At 50.8% G+C, this 19,152-nt stretch overlaps 2 protein-coding genes and 2 non-coding genes across 4 annotated transcripts in view; 3 read left to right on the top strand and 1 right to left on the bottom strand.

The window, feature by feature from the left end:
* Positions 1–1,855: 1,855 nt before the first annotated feature.
* LOC115619900 (40S ribosomal protein SA) lies at positions 1,856–6,188 on the top strand. Its single transcript, XM_030512873.1, has 7 exons — positions 1,856–1,946; positions 2,206–2,373; positions 2,922–3,040; positions 4,272–4,517; positions 5,440–5,568; positions 5,782–5,950; positions 6,042–6,188. Exons 2-7 carry the CDS (start codon positions 2,241–2,243, stop codon positions 6,134–6,136), a joined length of 891 nt encoding a protein of 296 aa, XP_030368733.1. The 5' UTR covers positions 1,856–1,946; positions 2,206–2,240; the 3' UTR covers positions 6,137–6,188.
* LOC115600777 lies at positions 3,644–3,803 on the top strand. The gene has a single exon (XR_003989148.1). It is a non-coding gene; the product is annotated as a small nucleolar RNA SNORA62/SNORA6 family (small nucleolar RNA).
* LOC115600783 lies at positions 4,591–4,749 on the top strand. Its single transcript, XR_003989149.1, has one exon. It is a non-coding gene; the product is annotated as a small nucleolar RNA SNORA62/SNORA6 family (small nucleolar RNA).
* Positions 6,189–17,599: 11,411 nt separating the features above from the next.
* Positions 17,600–19,152, bottom strand: part of TMC2 (transmembrane channel like 2) — a 69,619-nt gene continuing 68,066 nt past the window's right edge. The window contains exons 20-21 of the mRNA XM_030485735.1: positions 18,972–19,092; positions 17,600–17,853 (exon numbers count right to left, since the gene is read on the bottom strand). Of these exons, the coding sequence (XP_030341595.1) occupies positions 17,600–17,853; positions 18,972–19,092 (375 nt within the window). The remainder of the gene's footprint in view (positions 17,854–18,971; positions 19,093–19,152) is intronic.

Raw genomic sequence — 19,152 nt, 5'->3', positions numbered from 1 at the left:
GCAAGCCCACAGAAGAGAGAAGACGGTGAGAGCCAGCTCCTGAGGTGCAGGTTGAGCTTTTGGGGAAATGTTGGAAAGTGGCTGACAGTGGCTGCTCACCAAAACAGGACAAGGCTGAGAACGCTGGGGCTGTTCAGCCTGGAGAAGAGAAGCTGCGTGGAGACCTCAGAGCAGCTTCCGGTGGCTGAAGGGGGCTACAAGGCTGCTGGAGAGGGACTCTTCATCAGGGACTGTAGCGATAGGACAAGGGGTGATGGGTTCAAACTGAAACAGGGGAAGTTCAGGTTAGATCTAAGGAAGAAGTTCTTCCCTGTGAGGGTGGTGAGGTGCTGGCACAGGGTGCCCAGAGAAGCTGTGGCTGCCCCATCCCTGGCAGTGTTCAAGGCCAGGTTGGATGGGGCTTGGAGCAGCCTGCTCTAGTGTGAGGTGTCCCTGCCCGGATCAGGACTTGGACCTGGACCCAGACCAGGACCAATACCTGGGGCAGGACCAGGTCTGGGACCAGGACTTGGAACAGGCCCAGGACCAGGCCCAGGATTTGGACCTGGGCAAGCAGCAGGACCAGTACCAAGACCCGGACAAGGACTTGGACCATGACCAGGACAAGAATGTGGACCAAGACTTGGACCTGCACCAGGACCAGGACCTAGTCCTGGACCCAGACCAGGACACCTACCAGGATTTGGACCTGGGCCAGGACCCGGACCAGGACTAGGTCTAGGACTTCGACCTGGACCAGGACCTGGACCTGGACCAGGACTTTGACCAGGACCAGAACCTTGGCCAGAACCAGGACCAAGACTTGGACCAGGATTTCGACCTGGGCCAGAACCAGAACTAGGACTTGGACCTGGACCAGTATCAAGACCAGGAGCCGGACCAGGACCAGGACATCGACCAGTACTTGGATCTAGACCGGGACCAGGACCCAGACCAGGACCAGGACGCAGACCAGAACCAGAACTTGGGCCAGGAACAGGACCAGGACTTGGACCCGAACCAGGACATCGACCTGGACCAGGACCCGGATCAGGATCAGGACCACGACCTGGACCCCCACCCAGACCCAGACCAGGGCCAGGGCCAGGAATTGGAACTGGGCCAGCACCAGGACCAGGACCAAGACCCAGATCAGGGCCAGGGCATGGATCTGGACCTGGACCAGGATGTGGCCCAGTACTTGGACCTACCAAGATCAGAACCAGGATTTGGACCTGGGCCAGTACCAGGACCAGGACGAGGACTCGGATCTGGACCAAGAAAAGGACCAGGACCAGGACTTGGAATCGGATGGGACGTGGACCAGGACCAGGACGTGGATCAGGACCAGGATTTGAACCTGGGCCAGCACTAGGACCAGGACTAGGACCCGGAGCCGGACTAGAACCTGGACAAGGATTTGGACCTGGGCCTGGATCAGGTCCAGGACCAGAACCAGAACTTGGACCTGGACTACGACTTGGACCAGGACCTGAACCTGGACCATGACTTGGACCTGGACCCGGACCAGGACCAGAACCTGGACCAGGACCGGGATCAGGACCAGGACATGGACCAGGAATTGGACCTGGAAATGGACCTGGATTTAGACCTGAGCCAGCACCAGGACCAGGACATGGACCAGGACCTGAACCTGGACCGTGACCTGGATCTGGACCAGGACCAGGATCAGGACCCGGAGCAGGACCAGGATTTGGACCGGATCCAGTACAAGGACCCGGATCCGGACCCCGGCCCGGACCAGGACCTGAACCTGGACCGTGACCTGGATCTGGATCTGGACCAGGACCAGGATTTGGACCGGGACCCTCCTGCCCCAGCATCGGGCTGAGCCCCGCCCCTCCCGCGGCTCCCCATTGGCTGGCGGCGCTATATATAGACGTCACATGTCCCCGCCCTTTCTCTTCGCTCCGCGCTCTTTCGGACCTCCACACGGCGTTGTCAGCGTGAGTGCGGGCCGCGGGCCGCGGGCCGCGGCGGGCGGCCGAGGGCCTCCGGGGGTCCCGGCGCGCTGCGGCCGAACCCAGCAGCCTCCCCCCGCAACCCTCGTGGTGCCGGCGGGCGGCGCTGGCCGGGCGGCGGGGAAGGCCGAGGCTGGCGGGAGGCGGGCGGCGCGGCCAAGATGGCGGCGGCGGCTGGGGGGCCTCGTGTGGCGGCGGGAGAAGGGGGTCCCCGCGGGGCTCAGCGCCGCGCTTCTCCGTGCAGGTTCCCTGTCGTCGCTTCCAAAGGGAAACCCCGCAATGTCCGGAGGTCTCGATGTCCTGCAGATGAAGGAGGAGGATGTCCTCAAATTCCTCGCTGCCGGGACCCACCTGGGAGGCACCAACCTGGACTTCCAGATGGAGCAGTATATCTACAAAAGGAAAAGCGATGGTAAGGCCGTGGGGTGGGCAGCCGGGGCTCTGTGGGCACAGCTGAGGAAGGAGGAAAGCGCGAATGCTTGAGCTCTTTAGCAGTGTCTCCATGGCCTGAAAGGTACAGCCGTGTTTTACTCATAGAATCCATTTACTTGGAGAAGTAGAATGAAACACGTATTTCAGAACTTGATAAATTAACTACAGCTGGATTCGGGCACTTCTGATAGTTCTTGACTATAGTAACAAAACGGTTTTAATGTCTCGGTAGTGATTTCTGCTACTTGTTTGCAGTGTTACTCAATCTGAGCTGCACCCTGTTAAAAGATTGAAGTTCATATTCAGGCCCTGGGTCGTGTTGATAGATGTCTGGAAGTGTTGTATCTATCATGTTGATGGGTAGCCTCCCACATAAAACCATCTGGGGGGAGTTTCCTTGTAGTAGCTTTCTACTAAGAGAGTTTTGGAGTAACCACAGCCATGCAACATGTTTAATGGTGAGAGAGTGCTGTCCTGTTGTAGGATCTTGTATCAGCTGGTTGCTCTAAAGCCTTTTGTCACCAATAGGTATTTACATCATCAATTTGAAGAGGACCTGGGAGAAGCTCCTCCTGGCAGCCCGTGCCATTGTTGCCATTGAGAACCCAGCTGATGTGAGCGTCATTTCCTCTAGGAATACTGGACAGGTATGGAAATGTGTTGGTCATGAAGCCTTCAGGTCTTGGGAGCAGGACTCTTGGCTGCATCATTGCCTGCTGGTGGCAAATGGTAAAAGTAGCACAAATCCTGGCCCGGAGATGCTTTTTTTGCCAGCATGTTTCTTGTGTTGCACTTGCAGCTGAAATCAGTTGAAACCCACTGCTCATTTCTGTAGTTTTAGGGTGTTTGGTAACTTCTTTCATATCCTCCTCTGGGTACTTCCTGTTGGGTTATTGGTGTTTTAGTGGTCAGTCCCCTGGTGCTCTCCTCACCCCTAAGAATTCTGTGAGTCATTGGCACTGCTTTTTGGGGACAATAAGTGCTTGATGCATAATATTCCAAGGAAATCATTTGCCCTGTTCCTGAGCAAAGTGTAGTAACTTTGTTTTTAATTTCATCTGTAGATTCCTAGCAAAAAAAAAGTCATAGAAGGGGACACAACCTTTAAGTAAAATCTAATTGGCCACTGACGTTTAGCTGCGAATTGAGTTTCTTTGGAGCAGCATAGGTGGTGCCACAAATGTTTAGGGAGATTGTGGATGACATGGGGTGGATTTACAAAGGAAAAGCTTGGGTTCCTGTGGGATTGACCTGCACACTGTTAAAGCTTGATGCTGAGGTCAGTTTTTGGCCAATGAGCTCTCAAGTGTCGGAAGTGTGCTACAGCAAACTGCATGGCAGGGTGTTCGCTAACGCCAGGAGAGGGGCTCCCTCTGTGAGTGGAGTTTGATAGTAGGCCCTGCCACATGCCTGAGGAGGTGTTGCAAGTGAGTAGGAGCTGCCAGCTGCAGTTTTAATGGGTGCAGCTGCAGTTTATGTGTATTTACTACTGAGTTTTTCCTGTAGTTATGGTACTGGATAAGGAAAAGATGTAGAAATAATGGAAGAAAATCAGCTTTGCTTCCTTCATAAGCTCTTTTCTCCCCCCTTTCATGTTCCGATTATGAGACTATGGAGTAGACCATGCAAACTTCAGAAGAACACAGGGTTTTGGGTACTGAATTGCTGCTTTGCTGGTGGATATGATCTTTTTAACTCCAGGTGCTGGTGTAGCTATTTTCAGAAGCCTTTTTATTTTGTGAGTGCAGAGCTGGTGGTGAGCCCTGATTTTACCCAGGACTTGAAACAAATGGTTCAGTTCAATTTTGTGCATGCTCACACCTGGCTGAGTGGCTTGAAACACAGTTTTCCTGCTTCACTTTGTGGTCCATTTTGCAGCGTGCCGTTCTCAAGTTTGCTGCTGCCACTGGGGCTACTCCTATCGCTGGACGTTTCACCCCGGGCACCTTCACAAACCAGATCCAAGCAGCTTTCCGTGAGCCACGACTCCTGGTTGTCACAGACCCCCGGGCTGACCATCAGCCACTGACTGAGGCATCTTATGTCAACATCCCCACCATTGCGCTGTGCAACACCGACTCCCCGCTGCGCTACGTGGACATTGCCATTCCCTGCAACAACAAGGTAAAGGCTTTGGAAGGGTTGCTGTGTATCTCACTAGTTAAGGCCTCTTGCAAACTAGCAGAGGAGAAGGAGAACTGCACACAGTTGGAGCTTGGAGCTGAGGCCAGTTTGTGGCCAAGGAACTCTCAAGTGTAGGACGTGTGCTATAGTAACCTGGCAGGGTTTTTCACTGACACCAGGAGGGTCTTTGTGGCCCAATGAGTGGAGTTTGGTAGTCATTCTTGCCACAATCAATGAGTATGAATGGATGCCCCATCCCTGACAGTGTTCAAGGCTGATTGGACACAGCCTTGGGTGACATGGTCTAGTGTGAGGTGTCCCTGCCCATGGCAGGGGGTTGGAACTGGGTGATCTTAAGGTCCTTTCCAACCCAAACCAGTCTGGGATAAAGAGATCTGCTGAAGAAACTGCTCAGAAATGTGACCTTGCCAGAAACCACCTGAAAGTCTAGGAGGATGGGAAACTTGCCTTTGATCTCCATCTAGATGTCATTCACTACAACTTATGTAAGCCAAATCTGAGCATGTGTGTGAGATTTGCTCATTTAGTCGGGTTTTCTGTTCATTTTAGCATGTGATGAGCATAATCCCTGTCTTCTGGATAAGATTCACGTGGGGTAGCAAGCAGTGGGAGCTCCATAGCAGAAGAATTGCTTCAGGCAGTGCTGGATACAGCAAATTGAGGTGCTGATGATTGAACTGTGCTTTGATTCCTGCAGAAACCTGAAAATGTCACTGGGGAACTCAGAGTTGCCTTTTCCTGAGTCCCAAGTGCACAAGTCTGGGCATTAGCAAGTGATGTCTTTCTCTTGCCAAGTAAGAACCTTGGATTGGGTGCACAGAAGTCTTGCTCTTTCAAAGAAGAAAAGGTGTTTGAAGGTTTTAGCTTTGCAGCAGATCTTACACCCTTTCTCCTGTTCCAGGGAGCCCACTCCGTGGGTCTGATGTGGTGGATGCTGGCTCGGGAGGTCCTGCGCATGCGTGGCACCATCTCCCGTGAGCATCCATGGGAAGTCATGCCTGACTTGTACTTCTACAGGGATCCTGAGGAGGTAGGAGATGTGTCTCTGAGATGCCTTGCTTGCATGGTGCTCCTGCCCCGTGTCTGCCTGCTGTCAGGGACAGGCTTTGCCGGTATAATCACTGCACTCCACATTTAAGGTGGTGGTTGGTTCCTTGTATTGCCTGTCAGTCGGTGCCTGTTTGGTCCACGAGGGTGGTGAGGTGTTTCTGGGAGACTTAGGCTATGTGCTCTTCCATTGCAGATTGAAAAGGAGGAGCAGGCTGCAGCTGAGAAAGCAGTAACAAAGGAGGAGTTCCAGACAGAATGGACGGCCCCAGCTCCTGAATTCACTGCTCCTCCTCAGCCTGAGGTTGCAGATTGGTCTGAGGGAGTGCAGGTCCCATCTGTGCCCATCCAGCAGTTCCCCACAGGTCAGTTTGGGGGTGGCTGTGGGAGGTGGGGGGGGCGTTGCAGCGGGTGGAAAGAGCTGTGGCGTACTAATTGTTGGCTGTGTAATTGCAGAGGACTGGAGTGCCCAGCCTGCCACTGAGGACTGGTCAGCAGCTCCCACAGCCCAGGCAACCGAGTGGGTTGGCACTGCCACGGAGTGGTCCTAACTTCAGTCCTGCTGTACTGCAAGAGAAATAAAGACTGGTTTAATACACACCACGTACTGCTTTCTTAAACTGGTTGGTGGGTGCAATAAAGGGTAGTGTGGGGCATGGCCTATGGTCAAGGGTGGTGGAGGGTCTGTACCTGCCATTTCGCCCTGGTGCTGGGGACTGTGGCTCATCCCCAATGGGGCGATTCATTGCACTTGTCCCAGCTTCCACCAGTCTGCAGGGCATCCTGTGGCCCAGCGAGGGCTGCGTGGTACAGGGAGGAGAGCCCTGGACTGGGAGCTGTTCCCCTGCTGAAACTGCGGTTCCAGCACCAGTGTCACTGATTCCTTCCTCAAAAACGCTGCAGTAGTCCTCAGAAAAAAGTACCAAAACCAAACCAAACACCTCTTCCCCCCCTTAATTATTTTGCCTTAATTATTTTGAGGGGTATATTTCTGTGATTAATAGCAATAATGGGAGGTAGACCCTTCAAGAAGAATGAGATTGGTTTGTTGGAGGTGGAGATGAGATCGAACTGGATCCCCTTTTCCATATTGCTGTGATCTTGTATTCTTGTTCTCCCTTCAGCCATGTCAAATCAACCCATGAGGAATGTTCTCTGTTAGCACATGTGCTCATTTCTTTTACTGTAACAGTACATATTAGCAGTGAAAAGCCTAAAGCAAGCTAGCTATGCTGTTGTCCAAAGGAAGCTGGTCTCCTGTTGTCCTTACCTCTTAGATGCAAGACAGCTGAAGATTTTGTTAACTAATGCACAGCTTTTAGCTGAGAGGCACATGAGGACTTCACTGATTTGGCCCTGAAAGGGCCTTTCCCATTCTGTTTGCCAGAAACAAGTCTGCCACCCATGTGCTGGGCTGCATCAACAGCAGCGTGAGCAGCAGGTCGAGGGAGGTGATCCTGCCCCTCTGCTCTGCTCTTGTGAGACCCCACTTGCAGCACTGTGTGCAGTGCTGGTGTCCTCAACATCAGCAGGACATGGAGCTGTTGGAGCAAGTCCAGAGGAGGCCACGAGGACGATCAGGGGCTGGAGCACCTCCCGTATGAAGACAGGCTGAGAACATTGGGGCTGTTCAGCCTGGAGAAGAGAAGCTGCGTGGAGACCTCATAGCAGCCTCCAGTGTCTGAAGGGGGCTACAAGGCTGCTGGAGAGGGACTCTTCATCAGAGACTGTAGCGATAGGACAAGGGGTGATGGGTTCAAACTGAAACAGGGGAAGTTCAGGTTAGATCTAAGGCAGAAGTTCTTCCCTGTGGGGGTGCTGAGGCGCTGGCACAGGGTGCCCAGAGAAGCTGTGGCTGCCCCATCCCTGGCAGTGTTCAAGGCCAGGTTGGACACAGGGGCTTGGAGCAACCTGCTCTAGTGTGAGGTGTCCCTGCCCATGGCAGGGGGTTGGAACTGGATGATCTTAAGGTCCTTTCCAACCCAAACCATTCTGTGATTGAGATGTGTGTTTCTGGCACATCCTTGAGTCTTTGTCTTGCCAGCACCCAGCAGTGGGAGGCTCCTTCCAGCCACCCGAGGTGTGTCACTGTGTGCCAGGGGATGGTGAGAGCCTGTTTGCTTTGGGACCCTGGGTGAGTGTTGTAGCTGGGTCGGGGACAGCGGCTGCTGATGCGCTCCCCAGTTCTGAGATTGCCCAAAATAACTTGTTGCTCTCCTCTTTCTTTTCACCCTTCCACATTAAAAGTTTCCAGACTTGGCATGGGCTCAGCCCTCTGTACCTTGAATCGTTGCTGTTACTGTGTCACCATTGTCCCTTTATGTTCTGTAGCCTCTTTCATGTGAATGTGTTCCAGTTAATGAGAATCTAGCAGCCCTCAGAGAGCTCCTGTGTGGGTGATGGTGGGGTTTGAATCAGTGATGGCTGCATCTAAGTGCTTGTCAGTGAAATATTCCTGGCACGTTACTGGAATGGGGTTGTTTTCCTCAAAGGATTTCCTAAAGCATCAGTTTGACCTTTTAGAAGTGGCTTTCTTAGGACCAAGTGAGAGGTGGATCCACGCAGCCTGGAAGGAGAGGGTCAGGAGTCAGATCTCTGCGTGTGGAATCAGAATTGCCTCTTTGGGGTAACTGGAGTGGGGTGGAAGAGCTCGTTCGACGGGAGCTCTGCAGAGGGGACAGACAGCAGCCCTGTGGAAAAGGAGGCAGCTTTGGCTGCAGCAGCAGAGCTGCTTCACTTCCACTGCAGGAAAGCTCTGTTCCTCAGCGGGCAGGGGCACAGGGGAGGAGAGGGATCTTTTTGTGTTTGGGTTGGTTGAATTGGGCTTGATATGTTTTTTAGGATAGCCTTTCTCTTCCACATTCAGTCACAACAGGAGCTAGTTGATGTTGCTGAGCATCACAGAACCCGTCTGGAGAAATGAGCCCTTGAGGAGTCCTTGCCAGTACATTACAATGGGATCCATGGATCTTGTATACACATGTGCTTCCTAATTCCCTCTCTAATTTATGTGCCCACATTCACAGATGTTCCCTTTCCTCTCTAGTCATTTCTTTGCTCAAATATCACCTGATCTTTTCAGTACCCCAGTATTGTTGTAGGATTACACCAAGGCTTTTCTTTTCGAGGAAGCAAAGGGCTTTATGCACAGCTGAAGAGACTCAGCTCTGTTTCCTTAAATCCAGGCTGCCAAAATGCTCCACTCTTTCCACCTGTAGACTGGTGACACACTGTTCTACCTTCACCCTCACCTACACTCTTTACCCAGAGAGGTGGTGGATGCATCCCTAGAGACACTCAAGGCCAGGCTGGATGTGGTTCTGGGCAACCTGATCTAGTTGAAGATGTCCCTGCTCATTGCAGGGGGTTGGACTGGATGAACTTTGAAGGTGCCTTCCAACCCAAACTGTTCTATGGTTCTGTATTTGCTTTTTGGGTCTGAACTAGGTGAGGATGACCATACCCGCCTGTCGCTGCTCTTGGGCACAGGCATGTTAACAAACACGGGTTCCTGGGGGCAGACAGTCCCCCGGAGCATCTCTCCCACCTGGCAGGTATCAGGAGGATGATGATGGTGCTGGGCTGCACAGCTGCGAAGTGCCGGGGTGAGCATCATTTCTAAAATCCCAGCAGATGGGGCTGTTATTCCTGGTTTGTCCGCTTCCCGCTGCTGCTGCTGGTAGCCTGAGAGCAGGACTGGGGGGAAGACAGCCAAAAGCTGTTTTGTAAGCACACCTGAGCCTTTTTGAGGTGGATCTCTGCAGTGAAAGAAGTCACCTGCCCTCCTAAATATCCCAGCTGCTATTTAGTGCTGCAGGAGAGAGTTCGCACTGTTGCAAATCCCCTGGCTGTGGGGTCTGGTGATGATGCATCTTCAGCGCCTGGCTCCATCTCTCGCAGTGGGAGCAGAGCTGGTCCTGCTGTGTCTTGCCATGCCTCTTGCCTGGCTTTTGACTTCCCTGCAGCAGGCTGGTGTCACCCTCTCACAGGGATCGAAATACACTGTTTGTGACAAAAACCCCAACCCAAACCCTACTGTTGTTCTCTATGTGTCTGGGTGTTAAACTTACCTCCACGCTCAGCTGCAAACCTTGATCTTGCTCTTAATTTCCCTAAAGGAGCAAGTGTGGGATGCTGCTGGCTTTCAGTGCAGAGGAAAATGGCGCTCTTAGATGAAGATGCTCATCCATCCTGCTTCACTTATTGCTTCCAGCATTTCTAGATTGGCTTGTCCCTAGTTCTCCCAAAGCTCACAGGTACACAACTCATTGCACCCACTGGCTTTGCTTATATAGGGAAAAATTAAGCTGAACGTGTAGAGAGGGAATCAGAGCATGCACCATTTACCTTCACTTGTTATTTTGCTGTTAGGGGCTCTAATTTGAGGGGCAAGATCACATACAAAACCAAGCCTCCACTACTTGCTCAGCATTGCTTCTGAAGGCTCCTTTGTGCCACGTACCTGCTCTCACCTGGGTAAGGTTTTATGAGCCTCAGGGGTGAGGGGCTGGAGCATCTCCTCCCCCTTGCTCACAAGGAGTGGGATGGGGTAGGAGTGAGGAGGCTGTTGGCTTTTCTTCTTGGCTTGGTGAGGCAAACCCCCTTGGTCCGAATGCTGCAGCCAGCCCATTGTGCTCCATCAGCGCCTTCAGGAGGTTTAGCAGCTTGTGTTTCTGACTCGAAGGGGGCCTTTGGAAACAGAAACCCTTTTGAGATTGATTTTAAGTCTTGATTTGGTTTGTTTAAGCACGGCCTGGATTCCTCCTTGACTTCCAAGGATGCTTCTGCGCTTTGTTTAAAGCCTTATTTTCCTTCTGAGAAAGCAACATGTTTGTGGTTGTGTTTCAAAATGAGAACTGGGATTTCTGGAACCACACCTCGAAGAGAGAAGCAGGAACTTCTTTAGAATGTCAAATCTGAGGCTTGTGGTATGAAATCCTGCAAGTTCCCAACGTTGCAGGTTATCAGCTCTGCACGGTGCCCGGGTGGGACAAGCACTCTATGGACAAGCTGTTCTGTTGTGGTCACAGGTTGGTCTGTGCTGGTTCTGCTCCCCTGGTATGTGGGAGATGGAGGTTGCTCTGTTCAGGTAAGTGCCAACCCTTTGCATTTCTTTAATCTTTATGTTAAATCTTCTGCTATTACAAGGATATGGATTGACCTTCCCTCCTAGTGTCCATTTGAGGGGCAGCTGTGTTAGAGCAGAGCATCTCTTGGCTGGCTGCAGCCTGGGAGAAGACTTGGTGTGCACATGTGAGCTCATGTGCTTCCTGGGGCACAAGGGCTGCTGTAAGGCTCTGCTGTCTTCTGGGACTGTGGCTTTATGATTAGAGGCTCTTGGGGCTCTCCTGCTAAGAGCAATGAGTGCTTCCCATGGGGAAATGTAAGCTGGAGGGAAACGGGAGGGACCAGGCAGAGAGCAGCCACCTCTTTCCTTGCTGAGGCTGGGGTGGGCTTGTCTGTTGTGGTAGCTGCTCAATCAGCGTGATGCTGGTGCCACAGAAACCCTTGTGCATGGTACCAATTTCTGGTTAGATGAGATTTAATGGTGGCTGCAGAGGATGTGTCTTGGTGCTGCGGAGACCCTGCATCCCACCTCTCTCGTGTTGGCAGGCTGCGTTTCTCACAGGGTAGGTTTGGGATGAGTGGTTACTGTGGGGTGAGGAGAGCACCCCCACCACACTGGGGGTTGTGGACCTGTTTCATAGAATCCCAGACTAGTTTGTGTTGGAAGGGGCCTTAAAGCTCATCCAGTTCCAGTCCCCTGCCCCATGGGCAGGGACACCTTCCACTAGGGCAGGTTGCTCCAAGCCCCATCCAAGCTGCCCTTGAACAAAATGTAGGGGCTACCTGGCAACAGGAGCTTTGAGCTTCAGGCTAGTCCCTTGACTGACCAAGGAACAGCGCTGTTCTCCTTCTCCAAAAGGTACTGGGCTCCCTGGGGAGCCAAAGCTTGGTTGGCAGCGGCCTTCTGCAAAACCCACGCAGCCTTGGGGCTGTTTCCCTGCTGCCGATGGGGCTGGGGACCCACAAGCTGCAGTGGTGCTGCTGTGATGGCTTTGTGTTTGTACCACCGTGCCCAAGCTACTGTAGTGAAGTGCTCCAGCTAATGAAGAAGGCATGGGTTTTACTATGTTGGGGATGGTTGGTGGTTTTGTGTGTTGTTTCCCGCTCCTCGAGCCAGCCCTGAGCTCTCCCATTGCCTGATCTAAAGAAATCTGATAATAACCTTCATATTTTGAAGATCCGAAATATCTGCTTGGGCACTAAATTATTTACTGCTGCTGCTAGCAAAAAAACCCCTCAAAATCATCCCAAAAGTCCCATATGTGTGAAATCTTTCTCAGTTAGAGGAAGATTTGGATCTGCAGCCTTTTGCAGAAGAAGCCTTGGTTTCCATGAACAGCTTTGCTTTGAGGGAGGGAGAGTGGAGAAAGGGGAGGACGCAACAGCTTGGGATGTTTCTGCAGCTGCTGATCGCTATTAGAATGGGGTTACTATTAGTGTTCCACCTCCCACTAATGCTGCGATGGTTTGCCCTCCTCGAGCCGCCCAGGTAACAGTGCCATGCTGCTATGGTTGCTCTTATTTCATCTTCAGCTGAGCTGAAGCTATTTTTTCCCCCTCCCACATTGCCTGCAGAGAGACAGCACTGGCAGCCTGCGCAGGTGCCACTGGGTTCCTCCTCGCCTCCATTCCTGCTTTAACATCCTGCCGCTGTCTCCTTGCAAAGCCTTTTCACTGCTGCTGTGTGGCAGCAGTGGGCACAGGGCCTGTTGTGACAGGACAAGGGGTGATGGTTTTAAACTAAAAGAGGGAGATTCAGGCTGGGTTGAGGAAGAAATTCTTTACAATGAGGGTGGTTAAACACTGGCACAGGTTGCCCAGAGAGGTGGTGGATGAACCATCCCTGGAGACATTCCAGGCCAGGCTGGATGTGGTTCTGGGCAACCTGGTCTAGTTGAAGATGTCCCTGCTCATTGCAGGGGGTTGGACTGGATGAGCTTAGAAGGTCCCTTCCAACCCAAACCATTCCATGATTCTATGAGGTGGGAGAGACCCTCTGCGGTTGCCACCCTCCTTCTTGGCTGCTCTGCCACCTCGGGGTGGCTTTTGCCTGTATGGTCTTTCCATGGGGGTTTGATGCTGATGTGTAGCTTTTGCCTGCTGGGAAATGGCATCTGTCTGTCCATCCCTGGTGGCTGTGGGCTCTTCTCCCTCTGCCTTCATGCTGCTATGGGAGGATGCTCGGTGCAGACGCATCCCGTCTCCTCAGTGCTTTACCACCAATCATAGAATCACAGAATGAACCAGGTTGGAAAAGACCTTTAAGCTCATCAAGTCCAACCATTACTCCAGCACTGCCAAGGCCACCACTAACCCATGTCGGTGCCTGTGTTGATATGTGCATATACAGACTGGCTGCCAACATGTGGGAGCTCTGTTTGCTGAGCACATGGAGAAGGTGGGTTTTCCTGGGCAGAACCACATGGTACCCATTTCAGATTCTGAGGCAATGCTCACCACTGGTTTGGCTGGTCTATAGATGGCTGAATTGAAGGGGGCCCAGGGAGTTGGGTCCTGTGATTGGAAACGAAGGACTGCAGCAAAGCCAAGCCTCCCTGCATTAGCTTTGTGTTGGTATAGACCATTTAAAACATGCTGCTGACTTCTGATTCAGCAATGATGACTGTGTTGTGTGAGAAATGGGCCAGTATTAGAAATCCTTGGTTTCCAGAGTTGCCTTTTTCCCTGAGGAAAAACTGTATCTGAGCATTTGTGAGTGCTAAAGCCTTGGCTGCAGGTGAAACCGGGCTGCCACTTGTCAAAGGACAAGCTGCTGCCTTGGGGCTTAGGCAAGCAGCAAGAAAAGCATGATGGAGAGAAGAAAATCCCCGTGGCTGTCAGGCTGCAGAGCTGATAACGCTGCATGCAGCGTGAATTGAAACTGGGGGCATCACTCTTTAAAGCTTTTAGGTGAGCACTTCATTTGTGTTGTCAGGACATCACTGCTTGGCAGAGACGTGGCTTGGAGATGTAGTGCGGTCAGGCTTTAAAGGTTCCCATTCAACCTGCTTTGGTGACAGCAAAAGCACCTGATATTGTTGTATAGAGGGGTGTGAGCATGCTGGGGTGCAGAGAGGTGGGCAATCTGCTGCACCCGTGGCCTGATGAGGTCAAGTCAGGGACCTGCAGGACATCAGATTGAGTTTCAGTGCACCTTCACCAGTGGGAAAGCCACTGTGGGGATGCTGAGCAATGCTGCTTATGGGGTGGGATAAACTGCAAACACATTAGTCTCCATCACCAGGAATTGTCTCTGGGCCTGGGGAAATGGCTGTTGGTTGTGTTTCTCGCCTGGATCTGATGGTGGAAGTGTCTCAGTGGGTGCAGGAGCCAGTGGCCCCTGTCTCTACGATGCCTCTCGTGGTGTGTGGAACCTCTTTGTTGCCGAGAGGTTTCTTTAGATTAGATGTGCAGATGATGCCCCTCCTCGGCACCTTGATTGAAACCAGAAATCCCTCCCCAGAGCTCTGGTCTGTCAGTTGGTATGACTGGCACAAGGAACCCCTTCTACCCCTGCCATGAGCAGCGCTGTGCGACAAAAGACAGCCAAGGTCTCGGAGAAGAAAGGAGGTGGATTATGCACAAGACTGTAGCTCAGTGTTTTGAACGAGCTGCCAGTCCTGTAGCTGTGAAGGATCCAGATGTGTGATAGATGGCTTCATGTAAATGGAGGGCCAGATACAGGAGCAGAGGATGAAAGAGGGCTTAACACGATAGCCTTGGCTGCTTCTCTGGAGTAAGCGAGGCTATCAGAACAGAATGCTGTCAGCAGTGGTGGCGTGCAATGCGTGTTCCCTTTCTCTCCTGGCAAAGCTTCATGCAAGCTACCTGAAAATGCAAGCTCAGCTGTTTCAAAGTTCTATTTTGTAGGGAACTTATTCTCCTTCTGGAGTAAAAGCTGATTTTTCTGCTTTGGAGAAGCCAAGGCCTTGGTATTATGCTACTGAATGCAAAATCACTCTATTCTTTGCATACACGTGAGATATTTGGGCCACTTTTCTGGCTTTATGAGCAAGCCTTTTTGATGGTATCTACTACTTTCTGTTCACTGTGAGTACAGAAAGCAGTTTGCCTCACAGCCAAGCACAGGATGAAGGAAATGGCTGAATGACCCTCAGAGAAGGGTGCATGCTGGCATCCCTTTCACAGCCCCAGTTTGGCCACGTGTGTTTTGCAGAACTGTCCTTTTGGGTTTTCATTTCTATGTTGTTGAGATTCCTGTTTGTCAGTAACACTGAGCAGATGCTCAGTCTTTCCAGCCTGTGTCTTGCCTTGCAAACTGAAAACTGATGCCCATGAGAGTTGCCTGTTTGAAAACAAGATTTCAGAGAAGAATAACAAAAGAATTCATATACAGATAGATGATAGAATATATTTCTATCTATATGTTTCTATATAGATATATGTAGAAATGTAGATATTTCCTTGGGTTTTACCAAAACTTTTTGAACACAGCATTCGAGCTACTGACTACTCCGAGTTTGGGAAGTTTAACCTCCAGTTGGTGTAACTGTTAAATAGGCTCAAAACACAGAGAGGCAAATAATCATTTTCGGTTAATACGAAGACCAAGAATTGGCATTTTTACACCCTTCACAACTGTTGTGAGCTGGAGTCGGGGAAGACAGTTGCCACTGGTCTGCAGAAATCATTGTCTAGCTGATACCAGCACCCTTGTATCCTGAAGCCTCTGAGCTTGCAAAAGATAGTGGTCAAGGAGTGAACCTAATGTATAATAATTGGAGATGAGCAAAGCTTGAAAGATTACTTAGCTACTGGGCAGTTGTGTGCTCCAGAGAAGACAAAGTGCTTTGTAAGGCTCAGTATTATTGCAGGTCTTGGGGGGCTTGATTCAGAGAGCATTCAAATCCTGGAATAGTTACTTATCTGGTCTAAGTCTGTTTTTCAGGTCTTCTAAACCTGTCTGGAGTTTTTTATGGCTTCTTCATAATGTTTCTCATTGCCCTTACATTCCTAGTGCTAATAAATAAATATTATAGAGTCATATTCTCTGCTCTTCTTCCATGTGTGCGCAACGTGTGCACATGCATGTTTTCAGCCCCTTTCTGTTTTCTTGCAGAGGTGAGATCCGAAGCCACATCTCCCCTTTCCAAATCATGTTTTAATGTGAGATAAGGAGCTAAGAGAAGGGAAATCCTATTCCTCATTATGCAACCATTCCCTAAGATACCAGTCTGCAGGGCAGGGAGGCTGGGGTGAAATCAGGGCACTGTGTCATTTCTGTGACATCCTTATGGATTAGCAAGTTGGCAAAGCTTTCTCCCAACTTTCTGACCAATATTTTCTATGGACACGTGTGGAGAAGAGGGGAGGACAACAGCTGCTTTCTCCCTAAAAAAGCCTTCTCCTATCTGACTTTCATCCAGTTCAGTGGCTGGGTGTCTCTGCAGACAGAGGTGCAGGGGAGGCAACCAAAACCGTGCTGCACCAGCAGCTTCACAGCAAAGAGGCAAGACAGGACCTTCTCTGAGAGACACAGCTGGGAGAATGAGCAACCCTGCCCTGGGAACAGCCAAACTGCCTTTGAGCTGCACCCCAGGGTGCAGACTTCCAGCGGGATTGTTACTGGCTACACTTATGGGTTTGTTTTTGCTGATGAACATGAGTTTATTTGTTATAGAAATGTTTATGGAGGAAAACACATAGAAAACCATTCCATGATTCTATAGGTGATCTAAGCTGTCGAGGATGGATTTGTGTCAACAACAGGAAGAAACTGTGGATGCAAAAGAGCAGATCAACCCAGAGAAGTCCTGTACAGAGTCCTGGGAAGTTCTGTAGATCTGGAAGATGTGGTCCTTAAATTGTACCAGAAATTTCTAGCTGGTTATAATCAGAAACTAGGCCAAAGCACTTCTAGTCTGTTAGTTGTGCTGGGTGGTGTTACTAAATTGGGAGGATCTCATCAATGCAGATCAGTATCTCAAAGGCAGGTGCCAGGAGGATGGTGCCAGACTCTTTTCAGTGGTGCCTAGTGAGAGAACGAGGAGCAGTGGCCATAAACTAACACACAACAAGTTTCACCTCAACATGAGGAAGAACTTCTTTACACTGAGGGTGTCAGAGCACTGAACAGGCTGCCCAGGGTGGGTTGTGGAGTCTCCCTCTCTGGAGACATTCAGACCCACCTGGACACGTTCCTGTGTGACCTGCTCTGGGTGGCCCTGCCTTGGCAGGGGCTTGGACTGGGTGATCTACAGGGGGCCCTTCCAACACTAATGATTCTGTGATTCTCTATCTAAAGATTGAAATAGTGGTGCAAGCTGTCAATGGACTATGAAAAGAAGAACAAAGGAGGAACCTGTAGAAAGCAGTGGTGAGGTACACAGTGGGCTTGGAACAAAAAGATGAGAGTTTGGCACGCTGGAGAAAAGCTGTTATGAAGGACAAAATGCTGCTGACAAAACCTCTTCCTCTGCTGGTCTAGAAGGAGTCCTCTACTCCTAGTAGTGGCTGCCATGCAGCTGGACACAGACACTCACTTATATAGACTTAATTCCTCAGGCAGAGGGGACAGCAAAAGAACCCAACACCCTCTGTTGAGATGACAGGTGAACTCGCACTGCTTTTATTAACTGAAGAAGCCTTCAAAAGGACTGGCAAGCACTTGTACCACTGAGTGAATTCACCGTGCTGCTGTTAGTGGCCACAGGGCTATGTTCAGTATGTAGTAGTTCAGCAGTGCCACAGCTGATTTTCATCCTGACCTCCTCCCATTTCCTTCGTGCTCAGAATCAGCGCACCCATTGGGGGTTACAACTCCAAAGTGCTATTAAGCTTCCAAACCAAGCTGGTTTAGATAGTGTTAGAGAGAAACAGATAGTCACGAGTGGATGACCAACATACGATAATCATTTCCTACTAAAACTACAGCAGTCCATGCAGCACCTCTGTTTTCATGTCAAACAGGAGGAACACTGCTGAGCTTATCGAGCAGCATGTGGGTAGCGTGGCTGCCCTCTCCCCCTCCCAGGGAATGGCCCCAGTGGGTATCCCCTTGGCCTGTGCTGGCCAGGGTAAGGTGTGCGGACCCCCAGTGCCAGCGGCTGTGTCACCAACATGTGGGGCGGTGGGATGAACGCTGCTCCTCTCCCAGCAGGCATGGGGCTGCCATCCAGGACTGCTGCTTTGCCTTGTGTCCCAGCAGTGCTGTTTCCATGAGGAGACTCTCTTTTCTTGTCTAGAGAAAAGATTATGGATGTTATTTTCTTGAGAGCAAGCGCTGCCTTTCTTCCTCTCCCCGGTGACTGCTGCTTCTCCTACGGACAATAACTCCAGTGACTGGGGATTTGTGTTTGAGTGGCTGAGTGAAGAAACCATAACTAAGACCGTTAGCCCCTGGCCAACAGCCAGTATGTGTCTGTGCTGCCCAAGCCCTCTCTGCAGGTTCTTGCTGATGCATTTATAAGAGGTGACAGTCCCACCAGTCCTGCTGGCACACCTCTAGCCACATGGTGGTCATGGGTCATTGTTGGGTTTAGTCTTTATTTCCAATGCACCCACAATGCTGCCAGCACTATTTCCATTTAAATGAGTACCCTGGGTCTTCTCTGAGGAGAATCTGTATTGGCTTGGCCTGAACTTTGCAGCTTGTTTTGGCCTCTCCAAGAAACAGCCTTCTAAATGTGAGAGGACTATGGTGGCACTAGTCTGCTTTTCTTGTCTGCATCAAGATAAAACCCAGATCTTTCACGTGTTGCACTGTTTCTCACAGATGAGAGCAGGAGGCTCTGGGTCAGGAAATGGCTGGTTCAGACCATGCCTGGAGGATCTGTCTTCCTTAAGAGTGCCCAAACCCTGGTGCCAATGCCTCCTCCTGCAACTTTCTGCCCAGCCACAGACCCCTGCAGCAGAGCTTACAGCACTTATTTGCTCTAAGACCAACACAGTCCTGTAAAAAGCTTCTGACTCATTCCTAATGGATACTTCAATGAAAACCTCAATTTGGAGAAAAGTCTGTGCCTGGCACAACTCACCAGCCCAGAAACAGCGCTGGAATTCCAGTATTGTTCCTAGAATAAATTGCTGGTTCCATGACCGGCATGGTTTATAGCTGGAGTATGAATCATAACTTTGCATTACAGTTCCCACACTGTGATATGCCTGTGTGAGACATAATCCAGTCTAAAAACTTGGCCTTCCTGGGTGGACTCTGTAAAGGGACAAAATCTGTGCTAGTTATACTTATCCCATCCCTTACAAGTGTGTGTCATTCCAGTTTCTCAATCCTTAGTCAGTCTGGTGTCAAAAGGAGTATTTGCAGGAGTGTTGGGGTGTGTGTGTGTGTTTAGTTTTTACCTTCTGCTTGCTTGGGGTGACTTTCATTCTTTGTACTTGGTGTAAATAGATCCTCCAGATCTTGCATTATGGGATTAGTGCTGGCTTTGTTGTTTCTCTTGTTCTTCTCCTCTTCACGTTGCTGCAGCAATTAAGAACATTGGGTTAAGTTTGAAACTGCAGATGTAATCTGTGAAACGGT

The sequence above is a fragment of the Strigops habroptila genome, chromosome 1 (genome assembly GCF_004027225.2).
Source record: "Strigops habroptila isolate Jane chromosome 1, bStrHab1.2.pri, whole genome shotgun sequence".
NCBI classification, from domain to species: domain Eukaryota; kingdom Metazoa; phylum Chordata; class Aves; order Psittaciformes; family Psittacidae; genus Strigops; species Strigops habroptila.
Note: the sequence above shows the minus strand (reverse complement) of the source record. Positions and strands in the feature narration are given on the sequence as shown.